Source organism: Myotis daubentonii, chromosome 6 (genome assembly GCF_963259705.1).
Source record: "Myotis daubentonii chromosome 6, mMyoDau2.1, whole genome shotgun sequence".
Classification (NCBI taxonomy): domain Eukaryota; kingdom Metazoa; phylum Chordata; class Mammalia; order Chiroptera; family Vespertilionidae; genus Myotis; species Myotis daubentonii.
In genome coordinates this window covers 5422061-5438548 of record NC_081845.1, presented here as the reverse complement: position 1 = coordinate 5438548, position 16488 = coordinate 5422061, and the positions used below count along the sequence as shown (strand labels likewise).

Below are 16488 nucleotides of genomic sequence, written 5' to 3'. Positions count from 1 at the left end.
CAGAATGTAACCGGAGACCAGGTCAGAGCCGTGGTCTCACTGGGGTAGCAGCTCAGGCCTGGCTCCACCAGGAAGGCTCTGGCTTCCTGCGCCCCTCAGGGCTGGGCCCTCTGCTCCTAGCTCAGCCGCAGGCTCCCCTCCGCTGTTCTCACAGGGGAAGGAGGATGTCTGACGGGTCTTGTGAACGACCAGGAAAGCGCTGACACTATAAGGGGCGATAGTTTCCATAGAAAAAGGGATTTCTTTTCGGAGTAAAGCCCTCGGTTTTCTGGAATTGTTGAACACTAGGGTTCTTAATTTAAGAGCACTGAGCCCCTGAGGGGCTCATCCAAGCTGCTGTGTCCTGGGACAGGTGCGCACTGGGAACTGTTTTATTCTTGGGGAAATGGGATTATGTTACCTTGGAAGTTGCTTCTGATTCTAATGTCAGTGAGTTTGAATTTCACGTCCACTCGGAGCTGCTGACACCAATGCAGCCCAGTGGACCCACCGCATGGTTATAGGGCCGAGAGGCTGCTGTCCCGAGGTTTTCCTAAGGCAGACGTGCTGAGTTTAGGCCGTACTGGTATTAGAAACCGTTAGAGTAAGGATGATGCCCTACCTGGTGTGGCTCAGTGGATAGAGCATCAGCCTGCCGACTGAAGGATCCTGGGTTCAATTCCAGTCAGGGGCACATGCCCGGGTTGCAGGCTCAATCCCCAGTGGGGGACATGCTGGAGGCAGCCGATCAATGATTCTCTCTCATCATTTATGTTTCTATCCTTCTCTCCCTCTCCCTCCCCCTTCCTCTCTGAAATCGATAAAAATCTATTTAAAAACAAAAATAAATAAAATAGGGATAGTAATTTCTAACTTTGAAAGAAAGTGTCCGTACTTCTGTGCTCTGCATGTGCACCTTTTCCCAGGCCACATCTCCAGCACGTTCCCCTGTGAGGGTGGCCCCTCCTGGTTCTGTAACTGGTTCCAGGTACCGGTGCTGAAACCCAGGGTCCTGGTGCTGCTCCATCAGGACCGCTCGCCTTTCCTCCCCCACTTCCTCTCCCAGCAAACACCAGCTCGGGAAATGATGCTCGTAGCACGTGTCATTCCGTCAGTACCTGGGCATTTCTCTCGTTGATCCTTTTAAACAGGGTCCCAGACGAAGAGGTTTTTCCTTCCTTTTAACTACTCAGATTATTAGTGAGATTTTCAGCTTGCATCTCTGTGGTGTGCATTTTAGATCTCTGGAAAGAGTCACTGCGCAGTGATTCCCAGAGGTCGTCGGTGTCACCTTCTGCTTCTTTTCCAACTGGATGGCTTTCCTCTGGTTTAGTTTAGTTTTTAAGAGATCTCGGGGAAAATACCTCAGTCTCTTTTTTGCTAATTATTTCATTGTCAGGAGCAGCTTCTCCTATTTGTTATAAATGATAACCAACATGTGTCAAGTGCTCCCATGGCCTGGGTCCTCTTCTAAGTGTCCTTCATATAGTAACTCCTCCAGTCCTCACATGCTCTTACTGCTCCACTTGACAGATGAAGAAACTGAGGCAACAGCAGTAAATAGTGCGCAGTGGTCATGCCCACACACAAATTCAGACAGCTCGCCGTTGTCTTAATTAACGGGAAGCCCGTGACATTGTCTCCATTTTGCAAACGAGCAGGTTAAGTCATTACCCACCGCTGACACGTGGCAGAGCCAGGCCTCAGTGACGAAGACTGGGCCACTCACCCAGTCGGGGGTGGGCATTTCCCACGCCGTGGCGGTGCCCTTCCCACTGCTCACGCCATCAGTGAGCCACGAGGGAAACAGAAGGCAAGTGACTTGCCTTCAAGGAGCAGAGACGCTGTTTTGGAAAGAGATCAACAACAGTAGAGACAAAGAAAAAATCCCTATGAAGTTAAGAGGAGATATTTTTAGAAATGTCTATGAATACTGTAAAACCTAAATTATTAAATATACAAATGGGATGAAGCTGATCTAAATGTGTCAAAATGTTTGCCATATATTTTATGAACTAGTGAACCTTCAAGTAAGCACATCTAATAACTACCCTTAGAGTGCTCGCGAGTGAAGAGGGCCATGGGACTTGCTGTAATAAATGGAAAGGAATTATGTAATTGACATGCTGGTCATTAACAAATGAACTTGTAGGGGAGGAAGAGAGCTGAAATCGGTTCCACAGGGACTGTCGCATTTGTTTTGTGCTCTGGAACAGTGTCTGCCACACTGCCCGTCCGCGTCACATGTGTCACTAATTGTACAACAGGCAGGTCTCTGAGTTTCGCTGTAGGAAGTATTGCCTCGGGCAGCTAGCAGACCTGAGGTGCCGCTCATTTGTCCCTGGTGTCGGCGCTGCATACACAGGTTTACGTGACGCATCCCTGGTTTTATGCCTTAATTTGTATAATGTGTTTTAGGAAGCACAGAACGTACAAGTAGGTGAGTCTGCTGAGCCTTTTATTTCTAAATTACATTGTGAAAGATGTTTTCCAGACAGGTTAAAGGTTTTTTTCTCTAAAACAAATGAGGTGCCATCTGAAATGGCCCTTTCCTCGTTAGAATATATTTCTCATAAATTCAGCAAAGGCATACTTTAAATGATACCTCATTGAAATGAGTGCAGTTCCAAAAGAGTGAATTTCACATTAATAATCGTATGCTGTTTCGGTTTCAAGAGGAACAATTTGTAAATGTTACTAGTCAGCGGCTCCCGGCTGTGGGAGAGGTGAGGACTGTCCAGGCCATGACAGCCCTGTTGTCACCATGACCCGATCTCTCCCGGGCTGGTCAGCCAGAACCTCGGCTTATCACCCAGCCTCTCCTGCAGTGTGCCACCTGCCACCTGGCTCGGCCCAGTGCTGCAGGTGCGCGATCTGTGTCCCACAGCAGCTGCAGGCCACGCCCTCTTCCGCAGTCCTTTCTCTCTTGAAATGGGTTGTAACGCACTGGATGTGTTTACAGCTTTCTATTCCCTGAACCCTACTTTATGGCTACATTGACGAGCTAGGCAAAAGTATGCATTCCATATTCTGACCTGCTTTGTTGTTAAAGAAATATTCTGAATATCTTACTAATATGAGAAAAAACAAATTGAAGTATGTCATTTTATAGCAAAAGGTGGTTAATGCAGTCTTCTGTCAGTGCTCAAATGTAGCCTTCAAGTTACAAGATTTAAGGATGAATTTTTCTTAACAGACTGATAGTCATCATAATTTTATCAAAACCTGGGAATTGGGAAAGAAATGAAAATGTAAAGTTCAAATAAACGGAAAATTAAAAAGAGAAAGGAAAAATTAAAAACAAAGCAACTTGAATTTGGACTATTATGAAGCTAACTGTTGTTAAGTAATTAAAATAAATTAATGTTGGGCATTAAAATCAGTAGCATTTGAAAGTTCCAGCCTTCACTCACTCCCCTGGCTGATCCTTGTGACATCGTCATCAGGGGCCTTTAACTGTGTCCGGCCTTGGTCACGACAGTCCTGGCCCGCGGTGAGAAACACAGGAGTGGACTGCAGCTTTGCCTCACCGTCTGCCGTCTTTTCAAATGTTTGTTTGGAGAGAAATGACCTGTGGAATCACACTTCACTGTGAGCGGCACCAAGCAACCTTTCAGAAGAGGCCTTGGCCATCAGGTGAAGCCGATCAGAGCTCTCCCTCCAGGGGGCGCCATCCCCATGCAGTCCCCGGGCACAGCAGCCCAGTCCAGGGACAGGCAGGTGCTCACACCACCTTTGCCAGCATGACTCAGACTCCTACATTTCTTACCGAAGAGATTCTTCTGTTGATGAGTTAAGATAATACCTTTTTATATTTGTTATGTCATGCTTTTTCCCATACTTACCTGTTGGAGAAATAAATTGGAATTCTGCCTCATGAAAGTAAAATTTGGCATATGACACAATATATAGTAAAAAGATCATTTCGCTGATTAAAAAGTTACCTTATTAATATTGGGACAGTTTGTGTCTCTTCAGCGACATCCTCTCTATTCATCGTTGGTGTCCAACAGTAATTATTCATAGTATCATGGTTTCCCCACAGCAACCACATGAGTGGATAAGCGTGTATTTCACCCTTTTCGTGGATAGGGAAACTGAGCCCGGGACTGACAGGTGGCTCTCTGAAGGTCACATGTGCAGCAGAAGGTGACAGTATTCCCCGGCAACTGACTGGGCACAGGTGTCCCGGGCCTGAGCCTGAAGACCCGCCCCCGCTGGGGAGGGGCAGTGGGCATGCACACGGCCGCTGCCCCAGGGGCTCTCGGTCGCCTCTCAGCGACCTCCTCCTCATATTGAGCTCTCCTGCTGCATTTCTCTGCTCTGGGCCCAGCACCATCACACATTGTCTAGACCAGGGGTGGGCAAACTTTTTGACTCGAGGGCCACAATGGGTTCCTAAACTGGACCGGAGGGCCGGAACAAAAGCATGGATGGAGTGTTTGTGTGAACTAATATAAATTCAAAGTAAACATCATTACATAAAAGGGTACGGTCTTTTTTTTTAGTTTTATTCATTTCAAACGGGCCAGATCCGGCCCGCGGGCCGTAGTTTGCCCACGGCTGGTCTAGACCAGTGGTCGGCAAACTGCGGCTCGCGAGCCACATGCGGCTCTTTGGCCCCTTGAGTGTGGCCCTTCCACAAAATACCAACTTCTGCACATGGGCCACAAAGTTTCAGTCGCACTGTACGTGCATGCCCGCACGTGGTATTTTGTGGAAGAGCCACACTCAAGGGGCCAAAGAGCCGCATGTGGCTCGCGAGCCGCAGTTTGCCGACCACTGGTCTAGACTGACTGCTTCACCTCCGTGGTTCCCTGGATGTAAGCGCCTCCCTTTGTTCTCATGAGGCCCCAGCCATTAGCACAGTGCTGGCAGGAGGCCCTGCCAGCTGCTTCCTGAGCCAGTGAAGACAGGGTGTCCCCGAAACAGCACTTTCCTGACCCCCCGTCCCCCAGTGCCCGGTGCGATGGGTGGACTGAATGCTTAGAATTGTCTCTGGGAAGTGAGACTAAGGATCATCTTTCTATTTCTCTCTGCCGCTATATTTTCTGCATTGAGCTGGTATTACTATATAATTAAATTTTTAAAGGAGTTGACTTTTATGACATATAGAAAAAAACTAGAGGAGAAGTGCTGAAGTCATTCTGTAAGGTACTTCTAGGTCTTTCCCCCTCTTGCACAAGCGTTGTGTAATATTACTGCTGTTACATTTTGAAGACTTTTTTTAAAATGCATGTTAACGTAGGAAGAATACGGTGCCTGACATATCAGTTCAAAAACAAATGATCTCTATTTTCACAAACAGTGGGCTTGGATGCCCTGGTCTGGGGCGAGTCAGCCTTCACGTTCTCCGCATCGGTGGTCTTCTTAATCGCTCAGTCACTCCCCCCTCACGCACTGCCTCGGGCGGCGCTGTGGTCAGCCTTTGGAGAAAGGTCGGGCTGGAAGAAGGTTTGGGTGTTGTTAATCCTCATTCGAGGATATTTCTCCATTGATTTTTAGAGAGAGTGGAAGGGAGGGGAAGAAACAGAGAGAAACGTCAGTGTGAGAGAGCCACATCAATTGGTTGCCTCCTGCATGTGACCCAACCGGGGCCGGGATCAAGCCTACAACTGAGGTACGTGCCCTTGACCAGAATCAAACCCAGGACCCTTCAGTCCACAGGCCGATGCTCTAGCCACTGAGCCAAACCGGCTAGGGCTGGAAGGAGGTTTTTGAAATATGACTTGTTTTTACACAGAAAGGATCTTACTTAAATGTGGTAACCTGTGGTGAATGCTCAATATCATTCGCCATTAGTGAAATGAAAATTAAAGCCACAATGATATCCACTACACACATCTTAGAATGGCTAATGGTTTTTTAATTGGCAATATCAAGGACATGGAGGAATTAGAAATTTCATACATTTTTTGGCGGGGTTTCTTAGAAGTTTAAACATGCACTTACTACTCGACCCAGCACTATCATTCCTAGGGTGTTTTTTTTCCAAGAGAAATGAAACATATGTCCACACAAAGACCTGTATGCAAATGTTAGAGGATTTATTCATAATTGCCAAAACTGGAAACAACCCAAGTGTCCACAGAATGGGCTACTACTCGGCAACAAAAGGGAACAAACTACTGATATGCAACAATATGGATGAATTTCAAAAGCGGGGCTCTCAGTGAAGGGAGCCGGCACAAAAGGCTGCAATGCACGACTCTATTTACATGACATCGGAGAAGGCAGAACTGTGGGAACACATCAGGCCTGTGGTTGCCAGGGCTGGGAAGGAGATTGGCCACAAATGGCAACTTTCCATCATGATAGAAATATCCCATGTCTTGACTATGCTAATGGTTATAGGACTGTCTATGGCTGTTATTGTATGTACGTTCTAACTCAATAAACCCGACTTACAGTAATGTTATGTAGGCCCTCGTCAGGTAGCTCAGTTGGTTAGAACATTGTCCTCAGACACTAAGGCACCAAGGTTTCAGGCTCTATCCCCAGTCAGGGCACATCTAAGAAGCAATTAGTGCATGCATAAATAAGTGGAACAACAAATCGATGTTTCTCTCTCAAAAGAGTAATATGTAGTAGATGGATGTAAAGAGTGATGAACATCTTTGACTGAACAACAAGATAAATGCTTAGTTCTCTAATTGACAAATATATTTATCATGATATGTAGCTAATTACCTGTTGTGTGACTTGTGCATCATTTTCACCCTCCTAGTCATAGGGAATAATACAGAGCCTTTAGTTAATGTTCATGGCAATTGCTGAGTGATTGAAACTGAGAAGCAGAATTTCCTATGAGAGTGGAAGCATTTAATAGTTAACCGAAGCAGGAAGCTTGGACTGTGGGTGGTAACCAGCAAATGCAACTACGCTGGGGGCAGGTGGAGACTTCTCTGTGACCCTCCTGAAGTAACGATGGTGACTGGAATGGAGTCTAGCTCCTGCTTCCTCTGTCTGCTGCTCGAGCCTCACTCCCGGTGGGTTGGAGTCTGAATTCGCTTGGTGACCAATTTCCCGAAGCTGGTGTGCCAAGATGAACCCACTTGAAAACTGTGGGCTCTTGGTCTTGGCTGCGAGGCCGTCCAGCTGAGGTGGGTGGCCCCGCATCTGCTGCCGCATTGTGCTGCCTGCTGCCTCCATCTGCTTTCTGTCAGAGCCAGTGCCAGCGAATCACTAATCTATTAGAGAAACATGAAATCAGAGCGCACACTCGTCCTGGCTTGGCCTCTCCTGTGCTGCTTGGCTCACATGTTTGCTTTTTGTTTATTTGGGGGGGGGGGGGGAGATATGCTATCAAGTAGGCAGAGAGTCCGGGGCATGAGTCATTTTTCACTCCTTCCCACACGTTTTACAAAGATTATGGGGAAAATCCTATTAATGGTTATTGATAACAATTGTTGGTGGTAAGAGTTCCTACTATTCAGAGGTGACTGCCCAGCACTGGACTGGTCGGTTTCTGCCTGTGCCCCATTACCAGCATGACTTACAGACGTCCAGACTGATGTCCAAAAGACTGAGTAACTTGTCCAAGTTATGCCGCTAGGAAGCATCAGACCGACATCAAGCCCGGATTTTAGAGCCCGTGCTATAGTCACTGCTGCCCTAAGCCGTTAGAACCCATTGTCCTGTGGGCAGCAGGACAGCCACAGCCTCCAGGAGAAGAAAGGGGGACTCTGCATTTCTCCCACCAGGTAGCGGCCTCTGTGACTAGGACATGGGAACTGACATGTGAATTCCAGGTGCCGCATTCGGTGGCTTTCTGAGCACCTGTGTGTACGTGTTCCAGGCACAGCGGCTGTGCTCTAATGAGTGACCACCAAGTCCAGAGCGCTTCCTGCTCTGAGACAAAGTCCAGCTGCTGAGTTGAGCAAAGCCCTGAAACGCAGCTCCTCGCTAGTGCATACCTGACGGGGAAGGTTGGAATCAAGCTGCAGGTGACAGCCTCTCGGTCATTGCTCCTGTGTCCATTCAGGTACAGCTCAGCTGCCCGCTAAACCCAGGTGCGAAGCCAAGTGGTGCACCTGTCAGGTCCGGCTGTGAGCGAGGTCAGCAAATCGGAGCCCCCTTCCCTGATGAAACTGCCAGGGGCCTCATCTGCCACAACCACGTCTAAACATCTGTTTTCTGAAAGGAGTGAAGTGTCATTTCATTTCCTTAGAAAGCAAAGAGGACATATGTTTTTACTGCATAAAGTTTCTTACCAAATGAGTCACCAAATGCGTGCTGGGGGAGGGTGGAAACGAGCTAGAGAAAGAGCATGAAAATGTGAATTAATTTCATTTGCATCCAAACTGTGAATGAGTTTCCTTATTTTTAATAAAGTGAGAGCCAGAAAGGAGCCCTGGATATCACTGACGTCGTCACATCCTGTGGGAGCCAGGCATGTGAGGTCAGGAGGGTGCCGGGAGCCGGTCCATGCTTGCTGTTTCAAGGGACCTGGCATATATGGCATACTGCTCTTTATATGTTTGCTCACCTTCTTGGCGCTGTGTTTTAACCAAGGTCACCTCTCCTAGAAAGGTTGAATCCCCAGGTAGGGATTTTCCCCTGAAGTTAGGGAGGGAATAAAACCCCTCAACTAAGTGCCAGGCGGGTAATTAATCCCTTTAACTATGAACAATCATGCTTAAACTACATAATCTTTTCTCCCTGGAATGGAGATAAGAAACGCCCTAACCTTTGTAATAGAGATTGATAGGATTGAATCAACTGGTATAAATACAGTTGTAACAAGACAGAAACACTCAGAACTTCAGACACAGAACTCATGAGACAGAATTCAGAAGACAGAACCTACAGGGAGCCTGGAGACAGAAGAACTTTGCTGGAGAGAACATGGCAATAGATCCTGGACTGAACCTGACTACAGAAATTGGCAAGAGAACCTGACTAGAACATGGTGACTGAACCTGGCTGGAGATCTCAGACAGAACCTGGCTGGAGAACCTAGCGAGGAAACATGGCCACAGAACCTCGCTGGAGATCCGAAGCAGAACCTCTCTGGAGATCCAGACCAGAACTTGGCTGGAGATCTTGGCTAGGCTGCTGATCAACTGAACGCTGTCTCCGTGTCATTCCTTCTTCGCCGACTCCGTCCACACCTTTGGGGACCCCTGGACCCGCTGGGGTTTGGACCCCGGCATATTTCTCCCGCTAGGCTCTGTCTCTAGGCTCCGAGGCCAGTCCCTCTCCAGGATCCTCCGGCATGCTCTCTCCGTCCCAAGTGTTGGGGTTCTCAATGGACCCGCTCCCGGCAGGAGGGGAGAAGTCTTGTCTGCTCACGGGAAAGTTCTGGCTGCTGGGGCGTTGGGGATGCAGGGAACCAGGCAGGTCGCTGCAGCGCGCCCACGGCTCTGCGTCCCTCCTGCCAGGGTGGTGAGCAGAAGGTGCCCTTCCCCCGAGGTGGTGACCTGTGGGGTGGGAGGTTCAGCAGCAACTCAAGAGCTTTTCGTAAAGATGGTGGAAATTGATGAGCAGTGAATGTGTTTTACTTTTCCTTGAAACAGTGTAAGCTTGATTGTTTCTGTAAAGGCAGAGTAGCTTCCTCACGAAAAGGCAGCTGAATTGGAGGAGCTGGCCAGGAGATACTGGCCCGTGCCCCTGGTGGCCGCTGAGGGGTTCATGTCAGCCTGTTCTGTTCCTCTGGCCTCTCTCACTGTCCGCTGCCGACATTGCCGGTGCCTCACTGCTCCTGTCTGCCTTCCAGAGGATGGTCAGGGTCAGGAAGCGCTTCAGCAGGTCGCCGTCTGTGCTGTGGGGCCCTTTGCTAGCCTGGCCCAGGATTGGTCTGCAGCAGCTGGCAGCAGAGTATGGCCCGCTTTGGCCCGCTGCCTGTATTTGTGAATAAAGTTTTATTGGAACACAGGCAGGCCCAGTTGTGTATGCATTGCCTGTGGCAGCTTAGTTGTGACAGAGACAGCCTGGCCCACAAGGGCCTATCCAGCCCTTTGCAGTGAGAGTGCTGGCCGTGGTCTGTGTGGACAGTGACCTTCGCACCAACTGCGTGAGTCAGACACGCAACGAACAACCAAATAAAGTGCACTGATGCTGATGCACCTAGCAGAGAGCAAGCAGCCAGCGGTGTTGGGAAGCCTGAATTTCTTGCAGATTTTCAGGGGGATGCAGCTTCCTAGTGTGGACCTGAGAACACTTGGTTACATCAGTGTAGTTTTTCCTTCCGCACCTGAGCAGCTGCACCGCGTGTGCCTGGGCTCTGAGCTGCACTCACAGGCTGCCTGGTGCCAGCCCGGCTCCTGCACCCACCGGCCACGTGGCCCCGGACCAGCTGGAACGCCCTGCGCCTCAGGCGCCCCGTCCCTGGAGTGCAGAGTATAGTCATAGGAACCCCTCCTGCTTGATGGGAGGAGTAAGTGAGTTATGCAGAGAACTTGGGGCTGCGTTTGGCACATAGTAAATATCAGGTATCTGCTCTTATTATTCCTAATCAAATCCAGTTTCTGCCTCAAAACCTAGAGAAGCTCCTCATCTCATCTCCAGAATGACGGCCAGGCCTGGCAGCGGGACAAGGCCTGCGCAGGTGGCCTCTCCCCCGGCGCCGCCTCCTCCCAGTGACTCTCTGGCCTGTTGTTTGTGGCCTCTTCCATCCGTGCCCTCTCCCCTCCTCTGCCATATTAAACCCCTACCATTTGTCATAGAGCCCCAACAACTCCTCACGCCTTCGGTGTTAGAGGGGCGTGTCTTTGTTTTACAGAGAAGAGAGTGAAACAGTAAAAACAGCGGACCTTAGGCCACACCGTCAGCAATGCAGAGCCTCACGCACTCCAGCTCGCCCCATCCCACAGCCTCCCACGCGGGCTCCTGATGCAGGCCCCGCCAACAACCCATCCCACAGCCTCCCACACGGCCTCCTGATGCAGGCCCCGCCAACAACCCATCCCACAGCCTCCCACACGGCCTCCTGATGCAGGCCCCGCCAACAACCCATCCCACAGCCTCCCACACGGCCTCCTGATGCAGGCCCCGCCAACAACCCATCCCACAGCCTCCCACACGGCCTCCTGATGCAGGCCCCGCCAACAACCCATCCCACAGCCTCCCACACGGCCTCCTGATGCAGGCCCCACCAACAACCCATCCCACAGCCTCCCACACGGCCTCCTGATGCAGGCCCCGCCAACAACCCATCCCACAGCCTCCCACACGGCCTCCTGATGCAGGCCCCACCGACTAACCCATCCCACAGCCTCCCACACGGCCTCCTGATGCAGGCCCCGCCATCAGGCTTTCAATCAAGGAGGCCTCACTAGCCCCACTGCCTTGGAGCACCTTGTGTCCCCAAGCACACTGCCTCTAGGCCAGTGGTTCTCAACCTTCCTAATGCCGTGACCCTTTAATACAGTTCCTCATGTTGTGGTGACCCCCAACCATAAAATTATTTTCGTGGCTACTTCATAACTGTAATTTTGCTACTGTTATGAATCGTCATGTAAATATCTGATATGCAGGATGTATTTTCATTGTTACAAATTGAACATAAAGCATAGTGATTAATCACAAAAACAATATGTAATTATATATGTGTTTTCCGGTGGTCTTAGGCGACCCTCCCCCCCCAAAGGGGTCGCGACCCACAGGCTGAGAACCGCTGCTCTAGGCTCTGCTTCTCACTGTGCACTGACTTTTTGTCTTGCTTTTGTGTGTTATTTTTCCTTTCCTTTGCTACTCCACCTCACACACACACATGCGTGCACGCAAACATACACATGCTTAGATAGTGAGCTGCCTGGGTGCAGGAATTGGGTTGTATTTAACTCGGTATCCCCTGTGCCTAGAACACATATGTTGTATGGGTGAGGCGATACTTCCAGAAAGTAGTGGAACACTAGTTCTTGGTTATGCGCTCGTCTTTCCACGTGTGTTGTATTTCAACAGTCACTTATTGGGAGGCAGTGTATTTTATTGGTTAATTGCATGGGTTCCAGAGTCAGTTTTCTTGGACTTGAATCCTAAGCTACTAGCTGTCGGTTCTCCTCAGTTATCCATGGAATCGTGGTCGTGTCTGTATTCCACATGGTTGTCAGAGAAATGAAGGAAGTCGTCGGCGCAAAGCCTTGCCAGTGTCTCGTTCGCACTGTGGTTCAGCAGGTGTTACTGCTGGGGTGGCGGTAGGTGTGCCTTTAATTGAGTTGGGTTTAATGTATGTATATTCAATCAAAAAAAAAAAAAGGCATAGAGGAGAAAGGAAGCAAAACCATTGACATGGAGCCCAGGCCATGGCAGCTGCAACTCTCTCCCAGGCGCCTGTGCCCAGTGTGAGCGGGGTGGCGTGGGGGTGGTCGGAGCTCCTCATCTCAGGCCCTGCTGCTCCCAGGTGCCACCACCTCACTGTGGAGTGTCATGCCGCTGCTTGAAGCTGTATTTCCTAAGACCTGGCACCAAGCACAAGCCAGCCGCTCTACCTGGTGCTCAAGCCAAAAAAAAGTGTTCCCGGCACCCGAGGAAAACGGACGGTGCTGGACTCATGGCGAGGTTCCGCGTGCCCCCCCTTTCCCCGGGGTGCTTCGGAGGCTGGCCTTGGCCATCTGTGCGCCTGTCTTCCACGCCGTCCGGAACCCTCCATCGGAACTGGGTGTGGCCCCACAGTCCACTGCCGGCAGAGGGGCCGGAGCAATGGCCTGGGTTGAAGGGCAGGAATAGGAGGTGTGGGGGTCGGAGCAGCCTTGGCGCCAGCATCTCTGGCCTGTTCATGGATGAGTTAATGATTAGCCTGGATTTGCCCTCCATGTCGCGCTGTCCTGGGTGGCTCCTGCCTCTGGAATGTGCAGAAAGAGCGTGTTTGAGGCTGCCCGCCTCGCAGCACCCGCAGGGAAGGGTTAATAGGAATGACTAATGTTCTGTGTTGATCACGGTGTTGGACAGAAAGTTTCCAGTGAATGTTTCACAAGTCCAGATAGTAAGTAAAAGGCCGTAATTTGTGTTTGCTTGCTTTTTGTTTAGGTAACTACTCCAGACCCCCAACGTATAGTGGGGTGCCCAGTGCAAGCTACAGCGGCCCGGGGCCTGGTGTGGGCATCAATGCCAACAACCAGATGCACGGGCCAGGGCCAGGCCAGCCGTGTGGTGCTATGCCCCTGGGACGAATGCCATCAGCCGGGATGCAGAACAGACCGTTTCCTGGAAACATGAGCAGCATGACCCCCAGCTCTCCTGGCATGTCTCAGCAGGGCGGGCCAGGAATGGGGCCGCCGATGCCAACCGTGAACCGTAAGGCACAGGAGGCAGCTGCCGCAGTGATGCAGGCCGCTGCCAACTCAGCACAAAGCAGGTATGCCATCGGGGCGGCGGTCTGGTGTGTGCGTGAACGGGGCTGGGCACCATGTGGTCCCCGGGTCACATGGGGGCCGGTAGTCTCAGGAAAACAAATGACAGGCCAGTTCTCTGAGGCACCAAAGAAGGAATCTGAGTGGTGGGCAAATCGGTTGTGGGCCGTTATTTGAAATGGCTGTGAATGGTCACTGAGCAGCCCCCCAAAGCCCAGGCCTGGGCGTGGCTGGGGTTCCCTTTAACATAGCCAGGTTTGCGCAGGAAGCCTCAAGCCCGTAAACCAGTTAAAACCTACAACATTGAAAAAGAACGTCCCCCCACTTGTCCCCCCACCATAAAATGTTTATGGCAAAGAAACTTTGTACGCATATGTGTATTGTGTGTGTTTGTCTAAGTGTGTATGTGTGAGATTCATCCTTCATATTCTTATCTTTTATTTTTCTGGGCATACCTGTCTGTCCAAACCAAAATGAGGTTAATGCAAAGATAATATTTCAGGAAGTTTAATTTGATCCAGGAGGATTTTATCCTCAATTATTTGATTTCAATCCTGATTTTAAAATTAATTCTTAAAGTAAATACTTGGCCTGTATAAAAGTAACATTGAATTTAAAAATTCGGAGGCCAGAGTGAATGTTTTCAGAGAAGCACCTGTATATATGTTTTATGTTTAACTTATACAAAAATTCATTTAAAACAAGCAAATTGAGCCCAGCTGGCGTGGCTCAGTGGTTGAGCATCGACCTATGAACCATGAGGTCATGGTTCGATTCCCGGTAAGGGCACATGCCTTGGTTGCATGCTGGATCCCCAATAGGAGGTGTGCATGAGGCAGCCGATCAATGATTCTCTCTTATCATTGATGTTTCTATCTCTCCCTCTCCCTTCCTCTCTGAAATCAATGAAAATATTTTTAATTAATTAATTTTTAAAAAGCAAATTGAAAGATATGTATGAAAATAGGGTACCTTGAAGAAATGATAGAAGGTTCTGATTTTTTTTCCAAAGGGAGATAAAAGCGTGCGTGTGTGTGTGCGTGTAAATGTGTCCCTTTGTTACCTTCCCTCTGAAGCTGCTATTTGGGAATGTTAGGGACCCCTCCAATCTCACTGTTTCCTCCAAATAATGAAAAATTTCCCCTGAGGAATCAAAATGAAAACCACTCATTCTCTCCCCATCTCTCCTTCTCCCTCCCCTCTCTCCTCCCCATCTCTCCATCTCTCTCTCATCCCCATTACAATTGGAACCTCCTGTGTGCCAGCAGTGTACCTCTCACCCAAACCTGTGCAGATCCAGGGGATGTTTTAATGAACCTGTCTGTGAGGACTGGTTTGACTGGTATTTGAGTAGAAAGCACTTGATTGAATTTGATTCGAGGCCTTGGCTAGTGATCTGGGAAGGAGATGACCATAGAGATGCTGATTAGGACTCCTGCCGGGCTCCCTCGGAGTCAGTTCATCTGTCACTTTGCAGAAAGGCAGGAATCACTGTCATCCATGCATTTTCCTTCCATTTGCCATCGGGAGGCCATTCCACCGCCTGCCTGCAGGCGCCGCCCAAGTGAGCCTCCGGGAGTTTAAATGGACTGTATTTTTGACTAAAGTCAAAGCTGTACTTCAGAACTGAACTGAGATGGGATCTGAAAATCTTACTGTTCTCTCCTTCGTCCTGCCCACCCCACGCCCCCTCTTAAGGAAAGTACCTCGTTCCACTGCAGGCAGCTGCATGGTACAGAGTATTACACCGCATCTGCGACCCTCCACACCTGTGTGTGGAAATGACAGGTGGACAGGGGTGTTCATACTGTCGACAGAACAAATCCAAAGAAGCTGTTCTTCTGTTCTGCTTTAGGCCACCATACATTAGGTCGCCTGCTTATCCCAGCCAGTCTGGGGCTGGCGGACGCCCCCTGTTTTCTTCCCAGCACCCCAACTATGGCAACTCTCAGGCTCCCATGATGCACCAGCCTGACCAGTACGGGTAGGTAGCAACAGACCCTGACTCGCTGGGGCCCTGGGCGATTTTAAACTGTTAATGAACGTGCCATCTGGCTGCAGAAGTAACACCCAAAACAAAGTGAAAGACCTCGAAGGAAATCCATCTCAGAGGGGTTGTCTTTTTGTTTCTTTCTGTTTGTTTTGTTCTGTTTTCATCACCAGCGCTGTGCTGGTTGGGTAGCAACCTGCATGCTGTCCCTGATCTGTCTGCATGGCTATCGGCATGGCTTCTTCCCTCATGCCTGAGACGAATCCACATTTTCTCTGTGGAAAGTAATGAGATGACCTGCTCTGGTGTCATTCCCCCACTGTTGTCGTGTGTTGTCAGGTACTTGTGTTGTGTTATCATGACGGTGTTACTGTCACTGTCACTCACCAACCTGCTCCTGCACACCCTCAATTCCAGGTGCAGTGGCCGCCTTTGGCCAGAGATTCCCTGGGAAAATACAACCAGATAATCCTAAACAGAATTTTCTCTCAGAACACGGTGTGGCCGTATTATCAATTACAACACAGGAATTACAGACAGCAACAAAAAGGGTCTCTTTCCTACTAGAAAACTATTATCAGGCTACACTATCTTAGGTTAGGGAATGCTTTTAAAGTATGTTATTACTGAGTGACTTACAAAGCAAAAATTATGATCAACATTTTTTGTATAGTAATGTAAGATTATCCTACATAGCTTGAATCATGTGCACTAGATAGTTTCTATAGAAACATACCACATTTTTGGTTAAAGTAGGAAACGGTCAGCTAGCTTTGTTTAAGGACTAAATTCATGCAATATGCTTTCACTAGTTATGAATGGGCGATGGAGAGCTTTTTAATCGTCTTTATATTCAGGATACATTTATTTCGACAGTGAGAGCAAATGGTAAGTTCGCAATTGAGAGTTCTAAATCCTGTCAACATGGTCCTAAATGTGGACCAACAAATAGAAAATCCTATAAACATGATCCTAAAAATGCAGTAACAGGTAGAGGACTGGGTGAACACACATTTTGGGAAAATTGTCTTTTCCTCTTTTCCTTCCTTGTGGCACCTTCAAGGTCACTGCTTGAGCCCGTGGGAAGGTGCCCGTGGGGAGAGAAGAGCATTTGCATCAGCTGCTAATCCATAGGATCTGTCCTTCCCACCTCGGGAGTCCTATCTGGCCCCACGCAGCTCGCCCGCCTGTGCCTTGCCAAGCCACATTAAGCAGCTGTGTAGAATG

At 49.3% G+C, this 16488-nt stretch overlaps 1 protein-coding gene across 7 annotated transcripts in view; it reads left to right on the top strand.

The window, feature by feature from the left end:
- The window catches only part of ARID1B (AT-rich interaction domain 1B), a 400125-nt gene that overhangs the window by 340782 nt on the left and 42855 nt on the right, over positions 1-16488 (top strand). For all 7 annotated transcript variants that reach the window (XM_059699964.1, XM_059699960.1, XM_059699962.1 and 4 more), the window contains 2 exons: positions 12949-13276; positions 15127-15255. In XM_059699964.1, the coding sequence (XP_059555947.1) occupies positions 12949-13276; positions 15127-15255 (457 nt within the window). The remainder of the gene's footprint in view (positions 1-12948; positions 13277-15126; positions 15256-16488) is intronic.